Below are 26,176 nucleotides of genomic sequence, written 5' to 3'. Positions count from 1 at the left end.
TGAAGTTGCATTGCAATTGCATTTATTTCTCCAACAGATATTCACATTCATTGCAGAGTTTCACAACAGCAAATAAATTATATCATATCCACAGTCATGAGGGGGGAAAAAAAATAAAAAATCAATCTCAAAGTGAAAATCCAGGACAATAAGGAAACTGTAAGAAATGATGCATGTTTATTGGCTTTAACAACTATTTGTGTTTGTTTGTGGAAATAAACATTGTTTTACACAAAAACAAATGGCAAAATGTATATTTCAGGTTCTCACTTCCTGGAACTGAAAGGATAATACTTTAAAGAAAGCTGCACACATCAGGGTTGATAACACTTCAAAGGAAAGGAATCTTCTTTTAAAATTACTTTTCTTTTTTTAGTTGTTTTCCAGCGAAAGGAAAAAAAAAAGATTTAGACTATACTTTAAATTGATAATGTACAAAAAAAACAAAACAAAAAAAAACAAAGGTCTGTTTTAAGATCAAGTTTTAAAGACTCACTGGCCTTAACCTGGATACAAAAAAGTGCAGCACACAGCAGCTTGAATACAAAGAGAAGGTGGCAATTTACATACTTCTCATAAACTCGTACTGATGCTGGAGACCTATCATCATCATCATAAAACCTCTGGGTGTTTAGTGCTTCAATCCCGTGGAGAATATATTCAATCTGTCAAGCAGGAGTAAAGAGAAAAAAAAAAAAACTTTTCAGCTCACTGTATTGACTGTCACCTGCAGATGGTCATGAGCACAGTGCATTAACAGCAAATGTTTCAAAGTAAAAGCTACAAGAAAATTAGTTAAAAACACAGACGAAAGAGAAATAGAAACTCAAGGGATAGCATTTTTCAAAACACACACACTTTTTTTTTCTTTTTATAATACAACAGCAATTGGTTCCAGCTTAACTCAGGCCAAAAGCGTTCAGACTCTCCCAGGTCTCCTTTTGTCTGTGCATGAAAAGCTCAGAACAACAGCGTTGTTGACAGAGCGGGGTAAAGTGATGCGCCTGCTGGTCTGCCACCTGTGGGGCAACAGGATGGGAGCTAACCTGATGGATGGGGGGAGACTCTTCCCGCTGTGTGTCATATTTCAGCGGCTCATCTTATTCCAAGTGAAATGCCGCTCAGCAATAACATCCCCGGGGCGAAGGACGGCCATATGCAACGCTGAGCCGGAGACAAAAGGGTGTTTGATAAGCGAGACCCAGTACTATAAACAGTTTCTTGTTACGTCTGCCTCAATCAAATATACAGTTGCCTTGCAGAAGATTTATTACCTCGATAAAAAAAAAAAAAAGTTCACGTTTCATGTTGCAACAAGAAACCAGAGTATTTTATTCAGATTATATGCTATAGACCAAAACAAAGTAGGTTATGATTCTGTGAAGGTGAATCATAAATGGTTTTCTAAATTTTGATCCCACAAAAAAAAAAATATGAAAAGAGTGGTAAGCATATGCATTTGGCCCCTTTCGCCCTAATATAAAATCCATTCCAATTAGCTGCCTTCAAAGGTCATGTTATTAGAAAAGTGATCTTGCATCTGAAGGTCTCAGAGTTTCTGTCAGAAAACAGTGAAGATCTAGACGGTCAAGAAACAGACTGGACAGGTCAGGGATAAAGATGTGGAGAAACCTACAGCAGGCTTTAAATTAAATGAGTAAAGGTAAAGGTAATTTTATTTATATAGCACATTTTCAGCAACAAGGCAATACAAATGAGTATCTCCAAACTTGTGTGCCAAAATGTGGCAGACAAGAGCAAGGAAAAAAAATAATTAGAATGATTTTCTTCATTCAAGAGGTCTGTGATACCACTGGATGAGCTGCAGAGATCCACAGCTCAGTGAGCAAAAGGCTAACACTCTGGACCCACCATGAAACATGGTGGTGGCAGCATTATGCTGTGGGGATGGTTTGCTGCAGAGAATCTGAATGGACAAGAAGATAGATGGGAAGAAAATGGAAATCTTCGGGGCAAATTGGAGGCCCTGCAGGAGGTTCATTCTCTCTTCATACATACCCCCCCCCAAATAAGCTGCAGAAAAATATTTACCCGATGGGGGCTGAATAGATGCTAACGGCACAATCTTCCGATTATTTGTAAGGATATCATAAAATCCTGCTTCCTTTTTCAACTAAATCACAACAGCACAGCTTCCTGTTTGTCAAACACCTTAAAAATCCCATCAAAACACACTGAGATTTGTGGCTGTTAAGACAAATGTCAAAAGGTTCAAGAGGTTCTAATACTTTTGCAACGCATTTGATTAAATCAATGGAAAACTTTTTTTTTTTTAAAAAAAAGGACAACTTAAACATGACCATACACCACTCTCTAAAAACACTTGTCTCAAAAGACATATGCTTCCTCAAGAATATTTTAGGGATACTTGAGTGAATCGTGCCTCTGGCGTGGGACCATTCCAGAAGAAGGAACAAAAGTCAGACGGCTTTTTCTGGCTCCATACAAAGGAGCACTGCTTACATAAATTGCCCACACACTGAGGATAAATAAGCCTGCCTGGCTTAATATTACCAGCCCCCTCTTGGTTCGGCTCGAGACTGTATGCTAGAATCATCCGAGTTATCCATCTTCTCTACTTCACTTCTTTATTCACTCCACTTACTCCGTCTTATTAGGACGCAGCAGGCAGACTAATGCACGTCTTCTAGTAGACCTCTGATAGCTTCTAAGCGCAAAGGTTTATTTTTATCAGAGTGGAAAACTCCGTGCAAGAACTCTGCAATGCCGGGAGGATTAATTAAAACATGGAACACAAGACTGGCGCTCATATATGTGCAGAGCAGTGAAAGAGATTGGCGGACAAAGCAGAAAGATAGTGCCGACAAAAGCACTGACACGGCAAAAGGAGATTGAGGAACTGTCTGACAAAGAAGTGATCAAAAAAGGCTGCTGGGAACTGGTGTTTTTCTTGGTCAGGCATGACACCGTGGTCTGTCTGCAGACCTCGTCACGGTGGCTCATGTGATGCAAACACATTTTGATGTGTGTGTGTGTGTGTGTGTGTGTGTTTGGCGATGCTGGCAGCTCTGTGGGTCATTGACCCAGAACGAGGAGCAATCATTTTCCATGCCTGTTTATAGTGTAAACATTCTACACACAGGTTATTCCATGTCAGCCTTTGTAATTCCTCTCAGTTCCTAAAGCATATTCCTACAGGACAAAATGTGATCCCTCATTAGTTCAGTCAAAACTTTTTTTTTTTTTTTTTCAGGACTTCTGCAATGCTAGCAGCTCAGGTGAGAGAATCTGCTGACAGGGCAACTATTGGTTAAGATCCCAAAAGATGAAATGCGGTTAAATCAAAAATACTTTTGTTTATTTTCCTCAAGGAAATTAGCTTAAATTAAATTGCTGGTGGACGGGGTGATGGATGGAGTTAAATTCAAGATAATTCTGGAAGAAAACCTCTTAGATCGGTTGTAAAAAAAAAAAAAAAATGGACGTTGGGAGAGAAAGCTGGTAGAGAAATACACCAGAAGACTTTTATGACATAGATATGTCTTTCTTTGTCACATAAAATCTATCCAAGATTCGTGATTGCAAATGTGGAAAATTTCAAGATAGTAATACCAAGGCGCTGCCTGGTAAAGCAAAGCACGTCCAGCAACAGAAACAGTAAAGTTCAGAGTTTAGATCTGTTCAGCCAAAAGTAATTAAAACCGACAGTTTCTGTGACTTATATAATACAGCTGCAGTTAGAAAGAGGAGTGAGTTAAAAAAAAAAAGAGTTAGGAGTCTTTATACGAATACTTGAACATACCCAGTGTGTCTGCTTCATTTGTCGGGTCGCAGTATTTGAGCTGGGTCTGACTTCCTCTCAACAGTTAAGACGGAAACACCCGCACTCTAAAAGGCGTGCAAAAATGTAGAGTTGGTTCAGTAAGACACTTCAAAATAAGATAACTTAAAAGAAACAACAGTGGGAATGAAGGGGAAGAAAAACTACAATTAGTCTCGTCGAGGATAAGCTGAAGCTGTAGTGGATTTTTCAGAGATTTTCCTGCGCGAAGGAAGAGTCTGGAAAAATGGGACAACTGTTCCCTCGCACGACAAGACGCTTTCTACCGCGTTGTGTAAATCTGTGTGTGCGTGTCGTTCCGAGTGAGCGAATGCCTTCATAGTTGGAGACTCTGCCGGCAGAGTTTATCAACGAAATGAGTCCGGCCGGCGACAAAGCCCTTTCTTTTTCTGTTTTCATAACACGGCCATTAGCAGCACGGGTCAGCTGATTGAGTCAGACAACAAGACCCGCAAGGAACCTCCCTAATAACTAAACCAGCACGATGTGTTAGTGTCAGGCGTGGCGCTGTTGAAGGTGCAACTTCGACAGGCGATGCATGTACGGTGAAACATGCTGCACCTGCAGGACCAATTAGATCCTAAAACTGAAGGATCGAGCTTCCAGAAACAACATCTACTAGTCATCTTATTTTCATCTAGTTATTCGATGGTGTCTTAAAGGAAGAAAAAAAAAATATTCTATTCATTTAAGCAGACTCAGTCGGAGTGTAAAGAGCATATTTAACAAAAAAGAAGAGAAGTTGTTACAAATGAAATGAAAGGGACTGCAGATAATTCATTAAATAAGTATGTACATGCCTTAAGCTCCAAGATTAGCACCCTATGAAAAGGAACCTAGAGCCTCAGATAAGGGCAATGGTTTGTATAAAAAATATCCCTTTTGGAAGAATTTGCATGACTAAAGCAAAAACTAGAAATTGTCTTAATGGACCACTCAAAAGTACAAATGTGTGGCGTTGTATCTGTATGGAGACTGTGCGTCAAAAGCACTGTATGGACAGTGAGGTAACAGTGTAAATCAATCACAAAACTGCAAACACACACTCGCAGAAAACTGCTCTCTCTACTTGAAGGTGCCCAGGAACTTGCTCCCCTTAAATCAACTTAGCTGCAAGTAAATTAATGAGTTCTATAGAAGGATATCAATTCTACACTTGCCTTCTTAATAACTTGGTTGAGACACAGCATTTTTTTTAAGGTTTGATTGCATTCGAGAGAGGCTAGAGTAAATACTAAGGTATCTTCTTCATAAAAAGATACATATGAGACTACCATACTAGTGGGATCGCAGGGAGATCGTCGTGTAGTGGATCAGTTGCCATGATAACAATTGTGTGGGAGCGCCGCACCACGATGAAGGCTGGGGGTTTGAGATCTGGCAGTGAGGTGCGTCCATGATCACTCAAGGCCGGAGTTGGAGCCATCTCCCCAGCCTCGTGTTTCCTGGAGACCACGTCACCTCACGTCCTCTTCCGGGAAACCTCCGCGTCCTGGCACTCGACGGCGGACAGAGCTATGAGCATCTGGGCGGCATAGTAGGTGGCCATGATGATGGCTCGGGAGTGGGGCACGGGGAAGCAGAACTTGTTGACGGCGATGGTGAGGTCGGAGACCATGAAGAGCATGGCGCCCAGGCAGGCCGACAGCTTGGTCCAGGTCCAGAGGTCGTTGGTGAGCTGCAGGCCCGCGATGGCTCTCCAACCCATGAAGCCAATCAGAGCGATGTAGACGGCCACCAGGTAGGTGAAGGGTCCGGACAGGTAGGGGTACAGCAGGAGGTAGCACAGGGCGGACACCGCAGTGATCACCAGGCCAGCGCGCACGTTTATTGGCTTCATCCCAAAGGCGGATGAATAAAGGATGTGGGTGATGGCGAACATGAGAAGACCTGCAAGAAGAAGAAGCACTTTCAACAGAATAGAAAATTGCAGTTTTGATTGACTCAGAAACAGTCTGAGCAGAAATGGCTGGGGGGCGGGAGGTTGTGTGCTTTTTACAAACACTATATTTTATAAAATGTTGCTGTTGAAATCCATATGTGATCACACAGTTTTGACTTCATTGCCAGTGTATATTTGCTACAAAAAAAAAAATCACAGCTGGATTGTATCCTTTAATCATGCAATTGAATGACTCACTTTACTGGGTACACAGGAAAATGTAGTAAATAAACCCAGATGTAGTGACTTTTTTCTTTTTGATTGGTAATCAAACAGAAAATTTGAACTTGGCCAGATTCTGAAATGTATGGATGCTTTAATTTCTTTCACTTCTCCATTAACGCTGAGTTGATTACTTGTGGGCTGGAAACAAAAGTGGACCACCACTCACTCACTAACACTGTCAGATCTCGGTAGAAATATTTTGCTGTTCCCAATGTGGCTTATTTTTCCTCCTAGCAATCCTTAAAGCAGTTTCCTCGACTTGTACTGTCAAACTGAGATTTTAATCGTCAAGACAAAAATGCGGCAAACCTGTAAGACCAGCCGTACGGTTGTAGGTATGTGTGTCTGTTAATATTGCAGACAACCTTCATTTTCAGTGTCACGTGTCAGGGTCTTCTTATATACACTCATTATCTCGCTTAACTTGTTTTTCTACTGGACTTGGGTCTGATGACTGTGATCTGTATCTCAACTGGTCAAAGCACATATTTCCAGTAAAGGTTCCAATGGAGTTTAGCCAAGTCTAAACATCTTCATGTTTGTGATGATGGGCTAATTTTGAAACTGGTTTTCATATATATGTAGACATATAGTCTTGTTGACGCCAAGATCTCACATTTTCAGGAGGTTTTCTAAAAGTGATCTTCAAAGCTTTTTTTTTTCTTTTTTACAAGAAGTTTTCAAACATTTCACAGAGCACTAGTTAGCTGCCGGGCAAGGAATCATGTTTGCTTTGCCACCGTATCACCTCTGTTAAAAATATACGACAACTATTCTCCTCACCATGGACAAAGTATCCCTGCTCCTGCCAGATGAGAAAGGCATCACCCAGAGCTGAAAAGATGAGACCAGCCAGAATCTTGCGGGCGCTGGAGTGAGCACCGAGGAAGCTGAATCCGTGAGCCAGCAGAAACACCCACAGGCAGAAGATGGGCAGACATTTGATGAGGGCACTGAACCAGGAAGGGCTCGAGGTGGGCAGCCACAGGACGAAGTAAACACAGGTTGCCTTGAAGAACGGCACCAGTTTGGGGCCTTCGCTCTTCACCTGGAAGGAGATTTAGCATTTAATTATAACAGAAGGTATTCTAGTGGTTAAAACAGTCCTGTGTTTTTGAGTGTGACGTATAGAAATTTAACATTTTTTGGCAAAAAAATTTTTCTTAAAAGTATCATGGGTTGGGTTGAAAGTGCTTAAGTCATGTTTGGTTTTCATGTAATTCATACTAGACATGCACATGTCTTGTTGCTTGGCCTAAGAGCTAAAGGGGAAATGCAAACCTAAAGGGGAAATCCAAAAGTCTACAGCCACATGCCATTGACTCTTAGTAACCTTTTCTCTTTTTATTTTTTGCCAGACAAGATTTTCTATCTTCTCCTTTTATCACTGAAGTTCTTAAGAAATATATTCAGTCTCATGTTCCAGTTCCCCAATGCATTATCAGTCAGATTGTTTTTCCGGTTAAAAGAAAAAAGGCCCAGCAGGATTAAAAAGCGCAGACCATAGAATGTTCTGGGAATTATTCTCAAGCCAGAGCAGCAGACAAACACGAAGTGGAAAAGTCGTGTTGAGAGGAAAAGGAATTAAGTGAGGGTTCATTGAAGCAGAAGTAAGGAGGATAAAAGTGGGGCAAAAAAAAAAACAGATAGGAAAGAAGGGAGAACAGTGCTTGTGAAAAATGAATGACAAGTGGCAGGGCAAAAGATGTTGATTTGTAAAAGGAAAACTGCAAGAGTTCAAATAAAGGTGAAGGAAAAGAAAGACAAAAGAAGGACCGGGAAGCTTAAAGGTCTTTCGGGGTAGGAGTACAATATGTGAGGAAGGTTTATCGGTTTTTAAATGGCAGCTGGGGGAAATAGGAGGTGAAGACGGGAACAGAAGGTGAGAGAGAATGAGGGGTTACTGTCGGTCATACAGCCCACTCTCCCGGAGGAAAGAGAAGACATAGATTGCACAACACCTCAAATACAAGAGTGAACTAAATTACACTACAGGATGGGGTACAATATATGAGATCGCCCTGGTGTGTCAGATATATCCAGCAGCCAGCAGGAAAACAACAGGGAGCAGACACACACAAACATGCTAGAGCAAAATTAGAGAAACCAGCAAAAAGCTGACACTTTAATTAAGAAGAAAAACAAGGAAGAATACATGTTATATATAAATTTATAAAATAAAAAAAAATCCACAATCTATTTAGAGTTTTAGTTCAAAACTAACTTATTACTTCAGCTTCTTTGTAGCAAAAGAAGGACAAGGAAGCTTAAAGGTTCCACGGGCACCAGCCTTTCTATATGTTTAACCTCAGGTTGTAAAATATGCTGCTACACCAGCCAGGTCTGCAACCTGTGGCTCCTACAAATAAATTATACAGTCATGTCAATATGGAACAAACACTCAAAGGGAGATTGGTGATAGCTAATTAAATCCATGCCATGAAGAATCAGGGCAGTTCCGAAGACAAAAACAGTAAGGTGTACCTAATAAAGTGGCAACAGGCTTTTTATCTCTCTGGACTATGAAGGGTGAATGATCATATCTAGGATTTCTTGTTCTTATTTTAAATAAGTACAATTCTCTGCTGAAACCAGTTATTTAATTATGCTGAAATGCACATTAAATAGTTTTTATTATGAACAATGATATTTGAAGAATTGTCAATCTAGATTAAATATCTATCTTTTTTAATTTGTTTTTTTGTTGTTGTTTTTTTTTTTTACTTCAAATTTACAGAATCAGTCAAGTTGCAATGTTGCAGACAGAAGAACCCTGGAACTTCACTTGTGTATATATTTGATATATTTTTTTTCAGATTCCTGGAAAAGCAGTGATATCTGCTTTCCCAGCTATCACTGCAGACATTTAGCAATAGTCACAGGAGCTAAGTCACATCTCAGCGTTATAAACTTTGCCGTACTGCGCGTGAGAGTCCATGTTGTGGCTACCGAGGCCAAAAGGGGGCCGAACGGAAACATAAACAGAGCCAGTAGTACCAGACTAGCCAACATCACCGCCATGTTTATCATGTGTCTGCACAGCAAAACCACAACATTTTCATGTTGCACTGTTTTGTTTGTTTGTTTGTTCTGCTTGAGATAAAATACGAATGTATGTGTTTGGTGTTAAAAGGGTGAAAATATAGTTAAGAGAGGTTAAGATATTTAAGAAAAAAAAAATATAAAAACTTCAAAAACATTGCTTTTTTTTATTTTTACTTTTTAAGAGAAAATGAATGGTAATTTGGATTTAACTGTAATATTAAGTGATGAATGTGAATATCTGAGGTAAACTGAAAAATTACTGCTTGCTAAAAATACAAGCAGTATTTTATATATTTATATTATTTCTCTCGGGACTGATCTCGCTTTTCTGTTCAGAGATTTCGCTTAATACTGTTGATATTGTTGATACCGTCTCAACGTGTATCGCTGAAAGTTCATTGAGACACAAAGTTTGTCTATCTATAGTTTTGCTTTCCATGAGACGTGTGTTTGTCTGTGCGAACCCTGCAGACGGAGAGGTGTTAGTGACAACAGTTAGTCCTGTGAGACGGTCGGCTGTCATCTGCCTTAATTTAGAGGCGAGCAAAATGTGTATTTTTACTACTGTGCAGACGTTTGATTAATGACGCGACAAAATAAAGTTTGTTACTGTAGAAAGGCTGCTTTGACACATACAGCTCCATCCACATTATTAGAACCAGTGGAAAATATGTTTTAAACAAAAAAAAAAAAAATCTTAAAATAATTTAAATCAAAGTTTAGTGCGATTCATTTAAAACCACTCAAAATGCATCTGTAACATTTATTTAACAGGAATTTTAAGATGTGCAGCACTGATGCGCCTATTAAGATGCACATGCATAGTGATTGTGTTAAAAGTTATGTATTTTTACATGACGAGATTATATTAACTGCAAGAAAAGCTTAATTTGTTTTAAAGCCTGTTATATGTAATTACCAGGGATGTCAATAAATTTTAATCTGCATGGCAAACACCCGTCTCCCTGTTGACTGTTGAACCATAACACTGTTTGTTAATGATTGGCTTGACAGTTACAAGAAAGTCATGGGATATTTTTGGTGGAGTGATCAATCAGATGGAACGTCCGCGCAAAGTAAAAATATCCAATAACTGAGATCCATATTCTCTTTTTTCTTGATATATCTTCCAGACATGTGCAGGTTGTATTTCTAAGGCTACATGAANAACAAGATTGGCTTTCAGTCTTGTTAGGATTGAAACCCAGTGTTTATAGCCATAAACGTATGGTAATGTCATGGTGTTTACAATGTAAAACTGAATCAGAGGAACTTAGTAACATTCACATATTTAGTAAATAAAACACGAGTGATGTGTCCAGAGGGACCTTTGTTTATAAAATATTGTGAATGATCCACTGAGATTGTGTTTGTTTTTATTAGAGCTTCAGAACATAACTTGAAGTTTATAACATCACTTTAAATGTAGGAGTTTCTGAGGAGTTTTCCCCTCAGAAAATATGAGCTGTTGCCACTTCTAAACTAACATGTCTAAATTTAATGCTGAAAACTTTCTAAAAAATTTGAAACACTTAGTGATACAACATTTCTTCTAAATGTTCCAGGTAAACAAGAAAGTACTTGCTCCATACCCCGACATTTTTTGTGGTCAATTTATGTTCTGGTCATTTTTTTTAAGTCCATTAAATCTAGTTTGAAATGCAACAATGGTCCAGAAAACTACCAAGGTTTCAGTCTAATATTACTGTTAATATTGCTTTGAGCTTATTTGTGATAGAATGAGGTCTTATTATAATTATGATTATTATAGTGATAATTTTTGTCATTGTCATGATTATAATCATTAATCTATTTTATTGGTAACTTGGTAATTAATTTAATGGACGCTAGATGTCAGTGTTCCATTTCTGTCTTCAGTTGCAGATTAATGCTGAGGGCTGTTGCCTTTCCAGTTCTTGTCTAACAGCATTTTCTCTATCAGATTAGATGCAATTCTGATAAAGTAGAAACATGTAAGCCTGCATAGAAAACCAATGCAGCAATCAGGCTTTGTTCACTCCACCATTAAAGTCAGAAAGACCTTTATACGTGTGTTGTTGTTTTTTTTTTATTCTGGTTTTTGCAAGAACTGCAGCCCTTAATAGATTTTCACTTTCTATTTTTATAGGAACTGGTCCTGTGTCATCAAGTGACCCAACAGCTGAGTTGAATTCAGCACATTTACTCCTACAACTCCAGAGTTCAGGGCTGATGTCTTTCTGATGTGCTGTGTTCTCGGTGTACGTGTAAATTGATGGATTCTGTTGTGTGCTTGACGGCGTCTTTAAAAGCCCTTGCTTTGAAAAGAGGCCTTGTGTTCCCTATGAGTGAGTGTGTTCTGGTATTTAGCTGTCAATCTGAGAGAGCAAAGTTACTCCTTACATCACTGGTCCTGGTTCCCACTGGACCCACCAGAGACCTGTCAAGTAAGCTTGCCAGTTCAAATCAATTAAGCACCAACAGGCATCACTGGTACTTTCCGGTTCCTCTGTGGTGAAGAAAAAAGTGGAAGTGAAGTGAAACCTTGAATACAGAACCTGGAGACTGCTGCCCAGGGGGAACAGCATGAAAGAGTGTTGTGTCAGAGTTTAAGAGGCAAACCTTTTAGTTTACTTGAGAATGAGATTGTTGCATTAAACACACATGTTTATAGGGTGTTGCAACGAGTTCACATGATGTTTCACAAAGAGGTCCCTACAAAGAAACCTCTGTGAACCACTAAGACTGGAGTTCTTTGATTGCGTGACTTAATCTGCACCTGAAAGGCAGACATTTAAAAGAGTCAAAGGGGGGACGGGGCAGGAGTGGCTTAGATGTTGGAAAGAAAATCTGTTTGCTACCTTTATAGGTTGTGCAGACACACAAAGACAAGCTGGATAAATACAAAACTTAGCTTTTGAACGATGGTTTCATTGAATAAAGAAAAGAGTTAGCCAAGCGAACCAGATCCTATCTGAAAAACTAATTACCTCCGATCCTAATAACTGGGTGCACCATTCAGGCGGGAACTGCTGTGGTCAAGATTTTGAGATTATTGCCATTAACTCTTACAAGTAATTTTGGCCCACTCAGTTCACTGCAGAATTGTTTAATTTAAGCCCCATTTAATGGGTTTTGAAAATAAACAGCTTCAGGTAGGTAACTATAGTACATAGTTTTGTAAAGTTTTCACTCTGGGCACAAGATGTTGTTTTTAGACTGTTTCACGAAGTTCGGTTTAAGTGATATTATTATTATTATTATTTTTTTTACAGTCTTGTTGATGTGGTTAACCAAAACCGGATTTTGTATTTTTATTCAGTTAATCTCTTTCTCAAATTTTAGTTTGATGACTTGAAACATTTATGTGCGTCAGATATTGGAAAACAGAACAAATATGTAAGTGGCTAAATAGTTTTTTCTCATCGCTGTAAATAGAAAATGAGGACATAGAGCGAGAGCGAAAGAATCCCTGGTTTCAAGGGTTAAAGGGCGCTGAAAGCAAATTTTCCACCTCAGTGGGACAACAGAGCGCAGCAGTTACCAGAACAGAGCTTTCTGTTGTCCTCCAGCCCTTTCTGCCATCATGGCACTTTAGCAGCTGAGGACCAGCAGCTTCAAACAAAACAGAAAACACTGCAGTTATAAATATCAGCTGACATTTTTGACGCAGAACCTCTCGTTTCCAGGAAAGAACAAAGCCCAAACAACATTATGCTGAAGTTGCATTGCAATTGCATTTATTTCTCCAACAGATATTCACATTCATTGCAGAGTTTCACAACAGCAAATAAATTATATCATATCCACAGTCATGAGGGGGGAAAAAAAATAAAAAATCAATCTCAAAGTGAAAATCCAGGACAATAAGGAAACTGTAAGAAATGATGCATGTTTATTGGCTTTAACAACTATTTGTGTTTGTTTGTGGAAATAAACATTGTTTTACACAAAAACAAATGGCAAAATGTATATTTCAGGTTCTCACTTCCTGGAACTGAAAGGATAATACTTTAAAGAAAGCTGCACACATCAGGGTTGATAACACTTCAAAGGAAAGGAATCTTCTTTTAAAATTACTTTTCTTTTTTTAGTTGTTTTCCAGCGAAAGGAAAAAAAAAAGATTTAGACTATACTTTAAATTGATAATGTACAAAAAAAACAAAACAAAAAAAAACAAAGGTCTGTTTTAAGATCAAGTTTTAAAGACTCACTGGCCTTAACCTGGATACAAAAAAGTGCAGCACACAGCAGCTTGAATACAAAGAGAAGGTGGCAATTTACATACTTCTCATAAACTCGTACTGATGCTGGAGACCTATCATCATCATCATAAAACCTCTGGGTGTTTAGTGCTTCAATCCCGTGGAGAATATATTCAATCTGTCAAGCAGGAGTAAAGAGAAAAAAAAAAAAACTTTTCAGCTCACTGTATTGACTGTCACCTGCAGATGGTCATGAGCACAGTGCATTAACAGCAAATGTTTCAAAGTAAAAGCTACAAGAAAATTAGTTAAAAACACAGACGAAAGAGAAATAGAAACTCAAGGGATAGCATTTTTCAAAACACACACACTTTTTTTTTCTTTTTATAATACAACAGCAATTGGTTCCAGCTTAACTCAGGCCAAAAGCGTTCAGACTCTCCCAGGTCTCCTTTTGTCTGTGCATGAAAAGCTCAGAACAACAGCGTTGTTGACAGAGCGGGGTAAAGTGATGCGCCTGCTGGTCTGCCACCTGTGGGGCAACAGGATGGGAGCTAACCTGATGGATGGGGGGAGACTCTTCCCGCTGTGTGTCATATTTCAGCGGCTCATCTTATTCCAAGTGAAATGCCGCTCAGCAATAACATCCCCGGGGCGAAGGACGGCCATATGCAACGCTGAGCCGGAGACAAAAGGGTGTTTGATAAGCGAGACCCAGTACTATAAACAGTTTCTTGTTACGTCTGCCTCAATCAAATATACAGTTGCCTTGCAGAAGATTTATTACCTCGATAAAAAAAAAAAAAAGTTCACGTTTCATGTTGCAACAAGAAACCAGAGTATTTTATTCAGATTATATGCTATAGACCAAAACAAAGTAGGTTATGATTCTGTGAAGGTGAATCATAAATGGTTTTCTAAATTTTGATCCCACAAAAAAAAAAATATGAAAAGAGTGGTAAGCATATGCATTTGGCCCCTTTCGCCCTAATATAAAATCCATTCCAATTAGCTGCCTTCAAAGGTCATGTTATTAGAAAAGTGATCTTGCATCTGAAGGTCTCAGAGTTTCTGTCAGAAAACAGTGAAGATCTAGACGGTCAAGAAACAGACTGGACAGGTCAGGGATAAAGATGTGGAGAAACCTACAGCAGGCTTTAAATTAAATGAGTAAAGGTAAAGGTAATTTTATTTATATAGCACATTTTCAGCAACAAGGCAATACAAATGAGTATCTCCAAACTTGTGTGCCAAAATGTGGCAGACAAGAGCAAGGAAAAAAAATAATTAGAATGATTTTCTTCATTCAAGAGGTCTGTGATACCACTGGATGAGCTGCAGAGATCCACAGCTCAGTGAGCAAAAGGCTAACACTCTGGACCCACCATGAAACATGGTGGTGGCAGCATTATGCTGTGGGGATGGTTTGCTGCAGAGAATCTGAATGGACAAGAAGATAGATGGGAAGAAAATGGAAATCTTCGGGGCAAATTGGAGGCCCTGCAGGAGGTTCATTCTCTCTTCATACATACCCCCCCCCAAATAAGCTGCAGAAAAATATTTACCCGATGGGGGCTGAATAGATGCTAACGGCACAATCTTCCGATTATTTGTAAGGATATCATAAAATCCTGCTTCCTTTTTCAACTAAATCACAACAGCACAGCTTCCTGTTTGTCAAACACCTTAAAAATCCCATCAAAACACACTGAGATTTGTGGCTGTTAAGACAAATGTCAAAAGGTTCAAGAGGTTCTAATACTTTTGCAACGCATTTGATTAAATCAATGGAAAACTTTTTTTTTTTTAAAAAAAAGGACAACTTAAACATGACCATACACCACTCTCTAAAAACACTTGTCTCAAAAGACATATGCTTCCTCAAGAATATTTTAGGGATACTTGAGTGAATCGTGCCTCTGGCGTGGGACCATTCCAGAAGAAGGAACAAAAGTCAGACGGCTTTTTCTGGCTCCATACAAAGGAGCACTGCTTACATAAATTGCCCACACACTGAGGATAAATAAGCCTGCCTGGCTTAATATTACCAGCCCCCTCTTGGTTCGGCTCGAGACTGTATGCTAGAATCATCCGAGTTATCCATCTTCTCTACTTCACTTCTTTATTCACTCCACTTACTCCGTCTTATTAGGACGCAGCAGGCAGACTAATGCACGTCTTCTAGTAGACCTCTGATAGCTTCTAAGCGCAAAGGTTTATTTTTATCAGAGTGGAAAACTCCGTGCAAGAACTCTGCAATGCCGGGAGGATTAATTAAAACATGGAACACAAGACTGGCGCTCATATATGTGCAGAGCAGTGAAAGAGATTGGCGGACAAAGCAGAAAGATAGTGCCGACAAAAGCACTGACACGGCAAAAGGAGATTGAGGAACTGTCTGACAAAGAAGTGATCAAAAAAGGCTGCTGGGAACTGGTGTTTTTCTTGGTCAGGCATGACACCGTGGTCTGTCTGCAGACCTCGTCACGGTGGCTCATGTGATGCAAACACATTTTGATGTGTGTGTGTGTGTGTGTGTGTGTGTTTGGCGATGCTGGCAGCTCTGTGGGTCATTGACCCAGAACGAGGAGCAATCATTTTCCATGCCTGTTTATAGTGTAAACATTCTACACACAGGTTATTCCATGTCAGCCTTTGTAATTCCTCTCAGTTCCTAAAGCATATTCCTACAGGACAAAATGTGATCCCTCATTAGTTCAGTCAAAACTTTTTTTTTTTTTTTTTCAGGACTTCTGCAATGCTAGCAGCTCAGGTGAGAGAATCTGCTGACAGGGCAACTATTGGTTAAGATCCCAAAAGATGAAATGCGGTTAAATCAAAAATACTTTTGTTTATTTTCCTCAAGGAAATTAGCTTAAATTAAATTGCTGGTGGACGGGGTGATGGATGGAGTTAAATTCAAGATAATTCTGGAAGAAAACCTCTTAGATCGGTTGTAAAAAAAAAAAAAAAATGGACGTTGGGAGAGAAAGCTGGTAGAGAAATACACCAGAAGACTTTTATGACATAGATATGTCTTTCTTTGTCACATAAAATCTATCCAAGATTCGTGATTGCAAATGTGGAAAATTTCAAGATAGTAATACCAAGGCGCTGCCTGGTAAAGCAAAGCACGTCCAGCAACAGAAACAGTAAAGTTCAGAGTTTAGATCTGTTCAGCCAAAAGTAATTAAAACCGACAGTTTCTGTGACTTATATAATACAGCTGCAGTTAGAAAGAGGAGTGAGTTAAAAAAAAAAAGAGTTAGGAGTCTTTATACGAATACTTGAACATACCCAGTGTGTCTGCTTCATTTGTCGGGTCGCAGTATTTGAGCTGGGTCTGACTTCCTCTCAACAGTTAAGACGGAAACACCCGCACTCTAAAAGGCGTGCAAAAATGTAGAGTTGGTTCAGTAAGACACTTCAAAATAAGATAACTTAAAAGAAACAACAGTGGGAATGAAGGGGAAGAAAAACTACAATTAGTCTCGTCGAGGATAAGCTGAAGCTGTAGTGGATTTTTCAGAGATTTCCGGTGCGAAGGAAGAGTCTGGAAAAATGGGATAACTGTTCCCTCGCATGACAAGACGCTTTCTACCGCGTTGCGTAAATCTGTGTGTGCGTGTCGTTCCGAGTGAGCGAATGCCTTCATAGTTGCAGACTCTGCCGGCAGAGTTTATCAATGAAATGAGTCCGGCCGGCTACAAAGCCCTTTCTTTTTCTGTTTTCATAACACGGCCATTAGCAGCACGGGTCAGCTGATTGAGTCAGACAACAAGACCCGCAAGGAACCTCCCTAATAACTAAACCAGCACGATGTGTTAGTGTCAGGCGTGGCGCTGTTGAAGGTGCAACTTCGACAGGCGATGCATGTACGGTGAAACATGCTGCACCTGCAGGACCAATTAGATCCTAAAACTGAAGGATCGAGCTTCCAGAAACAACATCTACTAGTCATCTTATTTTCATCTAGTTATTCGATGGTGTCTTAAAGGAAGAAAAAAAAAATATTCTATTCATTTAAGCAGACTCAGTCGGAGTGTAAAGAGCATATTTAACAAAAAAGAAGAGAAGTTGTTACAAATGAAATGAAAGGGACTGCAGATAATTCATTAAATAAGTATGTACATGCCTTAAGCTCCAAGATTAGCACCCTATGAAAAGGAACCTAGAGCCTCAGATAAGGGCAATGGTTTGTATAAAAAATATCCCTTTTGGAAGAATTTGCATGACTAAAGCAAAAACTAGAAATTGTCTTAATGGACCACTCAAAAGTACAAATGTGTGGCGTTGTATCTGTATGGAGACTGTGCGTCAAAAGCACTGTATGGACAGTGAGGTAACAGTGTAAATCAATCACAAAACTGCAAACACACACTCGCAGAAAACTGCTCTCTCTACTTGAAGGTGCCCAGGAACTTGCTCCCCTTAAATCAACTTAGCTGCAAGTAAATTAATGAGTTCTATAGAAGGATATCAATTCTACACTTGCCTTCTTAATAACTTGGTTGAGACACAGCATTTTTTTTAAGGTTTGATTGCATTCGAGAGAGGCTAGAGTAAATACTAAGGTATCTTCTTCATAAAAAGATACATATGAGACTACCATACTAGTGGGATCGCAGGGAGATCGTCGTGTAGTGGATCAGTTGCCATGATAACAATTGTGTGGGAGCGCCGCACCACGATGAAGGCTGGGGGTTTGAGATCTGGCAGTGAGGTGCGTCCATGATCACTCAAGGCCGGAGTTGGAGCCATCTCCCCAGCCTCGTGTTTCCTGGAGACCACGTCACCTCACGTCCTCTTCCGGGAAACCTCCGCGTCCTGGCACTCGACGGCGGACAGAGCTATGAGCATCTGGGCGGCATAGTAGGTGGCCATGATGATGGCTCGGGAGTGGGGCACGGGGAAGCAGAACTTGTTGACGGCGATGGTGAGGTCGGAGACCATGAAGAGCATGGCGCCCAGGCAGGCCGACAGCTTGGTCCAGGTCCAGAGGTCGTTGGTGAGCTGCAGGCCCGCGATGGCTCTCCAACCCATGAAGCCAATCAGAGCGATGTAGACGGCCACCAGGTAGGTGAAGGGTCCGGACAGGTAGGGGTACAGCAGGAGGTAGCACAGGGCGGACACCGCAGTGATCACCAGGCCAGCGCGCACGTTTATTGGCTTCATCCCAAAGGCGGATGAATAAAGGATGTGGGTGATGGCGAACATGAGAAGACCTGCAAGAAGAAGAAGCACTTTCAACAGAATAGAAAATTGCAGTTTTGATTGACTCAGAAACAGTCTGAGCAGAAATGGCTGGGGGGCGGGAGGTTGTGTGCTTTTTACAAACACTATATTTTATAAAATGTTGCTGTTGAAATCCATATGTGATCACACAGTTTTGACTTCATTGCCAGTGTATATTTGCTACAAAAAAAAAAATCACAGCTGGATTGTATCCTTTAATCATGCAATTGAATGACTCACTTTACTGGGTACACAGGAAAATGTAGTAAATAAACCCAGATGTAGTGACTTTTTTCTTTTTGATTGGTAATCAAACAGAAAATTTGAACTTGGCCAGATTCTGAAATGTATGGATGCTTTAATTTCTTTCACTTCTCCATTAACGCTGAGTTGATTACTTGTGGGCTGGAAACAAAAGTGGACCACCACTCACTCACTAACACTGTCAGATCTCGGTAGAAATATTTTGCTGTTCCCAATGTGGCTTATTTTTCCTCCTAGCAATCCTTAAAGCAGTTTCCTCGACTTGTACTGTCAAACTGAGATTTTAATCGTCAAGACAAAAATGCGGCAAACCTGTAAGACCAGCCGTACGGTTGTAGGTATGTGTGTCTGTTAATATTGCAGACAACCTTCATTTTCAGTGTCACGTGTCAGGGTCTTCTTATATACACTCATTATCTCGCTTAACTTGTTTTTCTACTGGACTTGGGTCTGATGACTGTGATCTGTATCTCAACTGGTCAAAGCACATATTTCCAGTAAAGGTTCCAATGGAGTTTAGCCAAGTCTAAACATCTTCATGTTTGTGATGATGGGCTAATTTTGAAACTGGTTTTCATATATATGTAGACATATAGTCTTGTTGACGCCAAGATCTCACATTTTCAGGAGGTTTTCTAAAAGTGATCTTCAAAGCTTTTTTTTTTCTTTTTTACAAGAAGTTTTCAAACATTTCACAGAGCACTAGTTAGCTGCCGGGCAAGGAATCATGTTTGCTTTGCCACCGTATCACCTCTGTTAAAAATATACGACAACTATTCTCCTCACCATGGACAAAGTATCCCTGCTCCTGCCAGATGAGAAAGGCATCACCCAGAGCTGAAAAGATGAGACCAGCCAGAATCTTGCGGGCGCTGGAGTGAGCACCGAGGAAGCTGAATCCGTGAGCCAGCAGAAACACCCACAGGCAGAAGATGGGCAGACATTTGATGAGGGCACTGAACCAGGAAGGGCTCGAGGTGGGCAGCCACAGGACGAAGTAAACACAGGTTGCCTTGAAGAACGGCACCAGTTTGGGGCCTTCGCTCTTCACCTGGAAGGAGATTTAGCATTTAATTATAACAGAAGGTATTCTAGTGGTTAAAACAGTCCTGTGTTTTTGAGTGTGACGTATAGAAATTTAACATTTTTTGGCAAAAAAATTTTTCTTAAAAGTATCATGGGTTGGGTTGAAAGTGCTTAAGTCATGTTTGGTTTTCATGTAATTCATACTAGACATGCACATGTCTTGTTGCTTGGCCTAAGAGCTAAAGGGGAAATGCAAACCTAAAGGGGAAATCCAAAAGTCTACAGCCACATGCCATTGACTCTTAGTAACCTTTTCTCTTTTTATTTTTTGCCAGACAAGATTTTCTATCTTCTCCTTTTATCACTAAAGTTCTTAAGAAATATATTCAGTCTCATGTTCCAGTTCCCCAATGCATTATCAGTCAGATTCTTTTTCCGGTTAAAGGAAAAAAAGGCCCAGCAGGATTAAAAAGCGCAGACCATAGAATGTTCTGGGAATTATTCTCAAGCCAGAGCAGCAGACAAACACGAAGTGGAAAAGTCGTGTTGAGAGGAAAAGGAATTAAGTGAGGGTTCATTGAAGCAGAAGTAAGGAGGATAAAAGTGGGGCAAAAAAAAAAACAGATAGGAAAGAAGGGAGAACAGTGCTTGTGAAAAATGAATGACAAGTGGCAGGGCAAAAGATGTTGATTTGTAAAAGGAAAACTGCAAGAGTTCAAATAAAGGTGAAGGAAAAGAAAGACAAAAGAAGGACCGGGAAGCTTAAAGGTCTTTCGGGGTAGGAGTACAATATGTGAGGAAGGTTTATCGGTTTTTAAATGGCAGCTGGGGGAAATAGGAGGTGAAGACGGGAACAGAAGGTGAGAGAGAATGAGGGGTTACTGTCGGTCATACAGCCCACTCTCCCGGAGGAAAGAGAAGACATAGATTGCACAACACCTCAAATACAAGAGTGAACTAAATTACACTACAGGATGGGGTACAATATATGAGATCGCCCTGGTGTGTCAGATATATCCAGCAGCCAGCAGGAAAACAACAGGGAGCAGACACACACAAACATGCTAGAGCAAAATTAGAGAAACCAGCAAAAAGCTGACACTTTAATTAAGAAGAAAAACAAGGAAGAATACATGTTATATATAAATTTATAAAATAAAAAAAAATCCACAATCTATTTAGAGTTTTAGTTCAAAACTAACTTATTACTTCAGCTTCTTTGTAGCAAAAGAAGGACAAGGAAGCTTAAAGGTTCCACGGGCACCAGCCTTTCTATATGTTTAACCTCAGGTTGTAAAATATGCTGCTACACCAGCCAGGTCTGCAACCTGTGGCTCCTACAAATAAATTATACAGTCATGTCAATATGGAACAAACACTCAAAGGGAGATTGGTGATAGCTAATTAAATCCATGCCATGAAGAATCAGGGCAGTTCCGAAGACAAAAACAGTAAGGTGTACCTAATAAAGTGGCAACAGGCTTTTTATCTCTCTGGACTATGAAGGGTGAATGATCATATCTAGGATTTCTTGTTCTTATTTTAAATAAGTACAATTCTCTGCTGAAACCAGTTATTTAATTATGCTGAAATGCACATTAAATAGTTTTTATTATGAACAATGATATTTGAAGAATTGTCAATCTAGATTAAATATCTATCTTTTTTAATTTGTTTTTTTGTTGTTGTTTTTTTTTTTTACTTCAAATTTACAGAATCAGTCAAGTTGCAATGTTGCAGACAGAAGAACCCTGGAACTTCACTTGTGTATATATTTGATATATTTTTTTTCAGATTCCTGGAAAAGCAGTGATATCTGCTTTCCCAGCTATCACTGCAGACATTTAGCAATAGTCACAGGAGCTAAGTCACATCTCAGCGTTATAAACTTTGCCGTACTGCGCGTGAGAGTCCATGTTGTGGCTACCGAGGCCAAAAGGGGGCCGAACGGAAACATAAACAGAGCCAGTAGTACCAGACTAGCCAACATCACCGCCATGTTTATCATGTGTCTGCACAGCAAAACCACAACATTTTCATGTTGCACTGTTTTGTTTGTTTGTTTGTTCTGCTTGAGATAAAATACGAATGTATGTGTTTGGTGTTAAAAGGGTGAAAATATAGTTAAGAGAGGTTAAGATATTTAAGAAAAAAAAAATATAAAAACTTCAAAAACATTGCTTTTTTTTATTTTTACTTTTTAAGAGAAAATGAATGGTAATTTGGATTTAACTGTAATATTAAGTGATGAATGTGAATATCTGAGGTAAACTGAAAAATTACTGCTTGCTAAAAATACAAGCAGTATTTTATATATTTATATTATTTCTCTCGGGACTGATCTCGCTTTTCTGTTCAGAGATTTCGCTTAATACTGTTGATATTTTTGATACCGTCTCAACGTGTATCGCTGAAAGTTCATTGAGACACAAAGTTTGTCTATCTATAGTTTTGCTTTCCATGAGACGTGTGTTTGTCTGTGCGAACCCTGCAGACGGAGAGGTGTTAGTGACAACAGTTAGTCCTGTGAGACGGCCGGCTGTCATCTGCCTTAATTTAGAGGCGAGCAAAATGTATATTTTTACTACTGTGCAGACGTTTGATTAATGACGCGACAAAATAAAGTTTGTTACTGTAGAAAGGCTGCTTTGACACATACAGCTCCATCCACATTATTAGAACCAGTGGAAAATATGTTTTAAACAAAAAAAAAAAAAATCTTAAAATAATTTAAATCAAAGTTTAGTGCGATTCATTTAAAACCACTCAAAATGCATCTGTAACATTTATTTAACAGGAATTTTAAGATGTGCAGCACTGATGCGCCTATTAAGATGCACATGCATAGTGATTGTGTTAAAAGTTATGTATTTTTACATGACGAGATTATATTAACTGCAAGAAAAGCTTAATTTGTTTTAAAGCCTGTTATATGTAATTACCAGGGATGTCAATAAATTTTAATCTGCATGGCAAACACCCGTCTCCCTGTTGACTGTTGAACCATAACACTGTTTGTTAATGATTGGCTTGACAGTTACAAGAAAGTCATGGGATATTTTTGGTGGAGTGATCAATCAGATGGAACGTCCGCGCAAAGTAAAAATATCCAATAACTGAGATCCATATTCTCTTTTTTCTTGATATATCTTCCAGACATGTGCAGGTTGTATTTCTAAGGCTACATGAAGCAACAAAGATGCAGGTTACAGGTTAAGAAAAAAAACAACAAAAAAACAAACACTACACAGAAAACTTAAGCACACTAATGAAAGTTGTTGACAAACTGTTATGTCCATGAGTAACTTCTCTGAGGTTGTGATGTAGCCTGGAAGATTTAATCCAGGAAGAAACAAGCAGCTACCATAGAAGCCAACACAAACTAGACGCTCTGAAGTGCCAAATGAGATCCATCCAGGATGGCATCTACCCAACCACTGTGGGTGTGTAACACGATACACAGAAATATTTAAAGACACTCAGACACTCAATCTGGAAGAGGGCAAGTGTAATACAAGTAAGAACCTAGCAGGCACAGCTGGCATTTTAATCATACGACAATGCTCATTTTCAGAAAGACCATTTTAATGTAACAAGCACTTATTACTTTTATGTTAAAGGTGTCTAGAAAATCACCTAATTAGATCAAACGGATAACGATGGTCCTACAAAAAAAAAAAAAAAAAAAAAAAAAAAATTCTTGGTGACAGAGGTGGAAATATTTTTGTGAAACTGGGTTTGATTTGATGCAGTCTGCAGAAGGACAAAAACTTGATGACTTCCCTTAAGAGCACACAACAGTTGGTTTGGCAGATGGTGCCGAGCATGGCAGTGTTTATCAAAACCTAGTTTAGAGACAGAAATAAAAACAAGGGCAAACATGTAGGCTCTTTTGCACACAGATGATACAAATGATGGCATTTATGTGGCAATAAACACCTTCATATGTTTCATTTGACTTTGATACTTTTCTTTTTTAAGAGCTTAACAGATGCAAAGTTTTGCAAAAGTACCAGTTCCCCTTGGAGTTTTTCCCCAATTTGCCGCAACCACAAACTTGAATGTATATACTGTTAGGGTTTTATGTGATTTAGATCAAATAGAGCAATATATATGTATGAAGTTGCCCTGCGACAGACTGGCGACCTGTCCAGGGTGAACCCCGCCTCTCGCCCGGAACGTTAGCTGGAGATAGGCACCAGCAACCCTCCCGACTGGTGCCTAGTCGGGAGGGAAAATCCATCCATTTTCATCCATCCAAGAAAATGGATGGATATGTATGAAATAAGAGAAAAATAACTCGGAGTTTTTTTTTGGCAGAGTCTATATTTCTTAGAAATAAAAATATAGACTCTAACATGTCTAAATAAAAACTAGAACACATAATGGCCCACGGAGGTGAGTTAGCACATAATCCTGTTGTATTGTGAAAACCTCGGATGTCTTTAGGAGAACACTGAGTGAAGAAATGATCATGAAGACAAAAGAACACAACGTAACATAAATTTGTGGAGACGTTTAAAGGTAACCTGAAGGCACTGTGGTCAAAGGGGACAAGATTTAAATTTTAAAAAAGAAATATCAGTCGGGGTAGGAAATGTTAGACTTGAGAAAATGGATGGAGCAACAGTACAGTGTAATCCTAAAAGAAAACCTGGCTTAAGCTGCATATGACTTGGGACTATGGCGGAAATTCACCGTACAACACAATGACTATAAATATACAACTGAAACAGGATGGTTTACATCAAAGCTTATTATGTTAGAATAGTGCATTCCCAGGCCTGACCTTCATCCAGTGCGAAGATTTGAAAATGATTTTCAGAGGCACTCTTGAACAGTTCTGGGAAAATTAGTCTCTAGATGTTCGATGCTTCCCCAGAGTACTGAATGCCAGGCATTTAGTATTTTCTTTTCTTTTCTTTTTTTTTGTAAACAAGAAAACAACAAAAACAATTTATCATTATCCTTCCACATCAAAATGATACACTACTTAGAGTATTTGAAATTAATACAAGGTTAAAAGGATAAAAAAAATAGTACTCTTAAGTCATGTAAAGTTTTTACTAGTAGTTGCAAAGTCCTCAAATTTTACATAATGTTTCCCTTTAAAAGCTGGAGGACTGCACAGTTTCAAAGGGTTTTCATGGAACTGCAGTTCCTAGTTTTCATGGGGAAAACTGCCGACCTGCACAGCATCCGTATCACTCAGGCAACTAGTGTGTATGGCAGACATTCCTCAACACAGGCTCCCCTCACACATCGAGGTTTACCACAGGCCAAGACACCCCACACCATTCTTCAAGGCCCCTCCACGCGGGGTGACATTTCATAGAGGCTCTTTCAAAGTAAGGAGAGGCTGGGTTCGCGTAAGTTATTCATGAGCGTCTCGTTGTTGTTTATTTGTCAAAAATAAAACGATTTCCCGAGTTATGTCGCCACGGAGGAGTCGACGTTTAGCTGTGCTAAAGCAAAGGAGATGGAAGGAAAGCCATATGCGGGCTCTGCTTGGCGCATGCGTTTACCGAGGGATACAGGAAAGAAAATAAGGCAAAGAAAGGCTCGACTGAGTCACATGATGAAGCGCTTTCTTTCTTTCTTTCTTTCTTTCTTTTTTTTTTAGTCGGAGGTGCATTCTGAAATATGAGCAATCGTCTCAAAACTGACAGAGCCGCTGTAGCGCCAAATGACAAATGAAAGAGATGCGATGAAAAAACAAAGTTTCCGCATTGTGTTCCTGGAACACATGCAGGAACTACATTTCTATTATTATTATTAGCGATTAAATAATCATCCAGAAAACATGCGCTGACTTCCCCCAAACTACAACGTGCGCTGAATGTGCCTGAAACAGAGTATGTTACACTGTGGAAAATAAACTGACGCCGCTTTTCTTATCGGTACGTGACTGTTTAAAACGCCGGTTTTGACGCTGATACTCACCACTGTTACCGGAGACACCATTTCTCCCCTGAAGCTGACGTGTCGATTGAAAGACAAAAACAGTTTAAATATATCTAAACCGCTTTTTAATTCGCTTGGATCTCCTTGTTTGCGCAGCACTGTCAGAGGGATGCCGATTGTTTTTGTCCTCGATCCTGTGGGCGGTCCAACATCCCGGAAGGAGGGAACAGAAGCACGTTAACGTGGGCAGGCCTACCATTTTGACCAATAGGAGCAGAGAGTGCTGGTAAAATGGGCGGGCCCAGTCGTTAGAGACGTCCTGATAGGAGGAGTCAGAGCGGTGTTTACATATTGAAGCAGATGGCCTTTATTTACATTTTCAGAAATGGAGCTTTTCGGCATCAGGGGCTGAGCTTATAGTCGATTTTGTAACACAATCCTTAGCTATGCTGGGCTAAATCGGATTAATGGACAAACCCGTAAATTACTTCGAAAATCTATCTATCTATCTATCTATCTATCTATCTA

General features: G+C 39.6%; 2 protein-coding genes across 2 annotated transcripts; both read right to left on the bottom strand.

Annotated features, from left to right (window-relative positions):
* On the bottom strand, window positions 1-17,980 carry LOC103151624 (lysoplasmalogenase-like protein TMEM86A). Its single transcript, XM_007571790.2, has 3 exons — window positions 17,834-17,980; window positions 6,774-7,038; window positions 1-5,713 (listed from the first exon to the last, which is right to left on the bottom strand). The coding sequence occupies exons 1-3, from the start codon at window positions 17,978-17,980 to the stop codon at window positions 5,286-5,288; spliced, it is 840 nt and encodes a 279-aa protein (XP_007571852.1). The 3' UTR covers window positions 1-5,285.
* tmem86a (transmembrane protein 86A) lies at window positions 12,733-25,865 on the bottom strand. Its single transcript, XM_007571759.2, has 3 exons — window positions 25,688-25,865; window positions 19,505-19,769; window positions 12,733-18,444 (listed from the first exon to the last, which is right to left on the bottom strand). Exons 1-3 carry the CDS (start codon window positions 25,706-25,708, stop codon window positions 18,017-18,019), a joined length of 714 nt encoding a protein of 237 aa, XP_007571821.1. The 5' UTR covers window positions 25,709-25,865; the 3' UTR covers window positions 12,733-18,016.
* Between the last annotated feature and the right edge of the window lie 311 nt (window positions 25,866-26,176).

Source organism: Poecilia formosa, unplaced genomic scaffold (genome assembly GCF_000485575.1).
Source record: "Poecilia formosa unplaced genomic scaffold, Poecilia_formosa-5.1.2 Scaffold287, whole genome shotgun sequence".
NCBI lineage: Eukaryota > Metazoa > Chordata > Actinopteri > Cyprinodontiformes > Poeciliidae > Poecilia > Poecilia formosa.
Note: the sequence above shows the minus strand (reverse complement) of the source record. Positions and strands in the feature narration are given on the sequence as shown.

Coding starts and splice junctions, on each gene's coding strand:
- LOC103151624 (XM_007571790.2), bottom strand. CDS start 17,980: ATGGCTCCAACTCCGGCCTTGAGTGATCATGGACGCACCTCACTGCCA. Junction 7,039..17,833: donor ATCTCCCTGCGATCCCACTA/GTATGGTAGTCT, acceptor ATCTCCTTCCAG/GTGAAGAGCGAAGGCCCCAA. Junction 5,714..6,773: donor GCAGGGATACTTTGTCCATG/GTGAGGAGAATA, acceptor TTCTTCTTGCAG/GTCTTCTCATGTTCGCCATC.
- tmem86a (XM_007571759.2), bottom strand. CDS start 25,708: ATGGTGTCTCCGGTAACAGTG. Junction 19,770..25,687: donor TGGTGTCTCCGGTAACAGTG/GTGAGTATCAGC, acceptor ATCTCCTTCCAG/GTGAAGAGCGAAGGCCCCAA. Junction 18,445..19,504: donor GCAGGGATACTTTGTCCATG/GTGAGGAGAATA, acceptor TTCTTCTTGCAG/GTCTTCTCATGTTCGCCATC.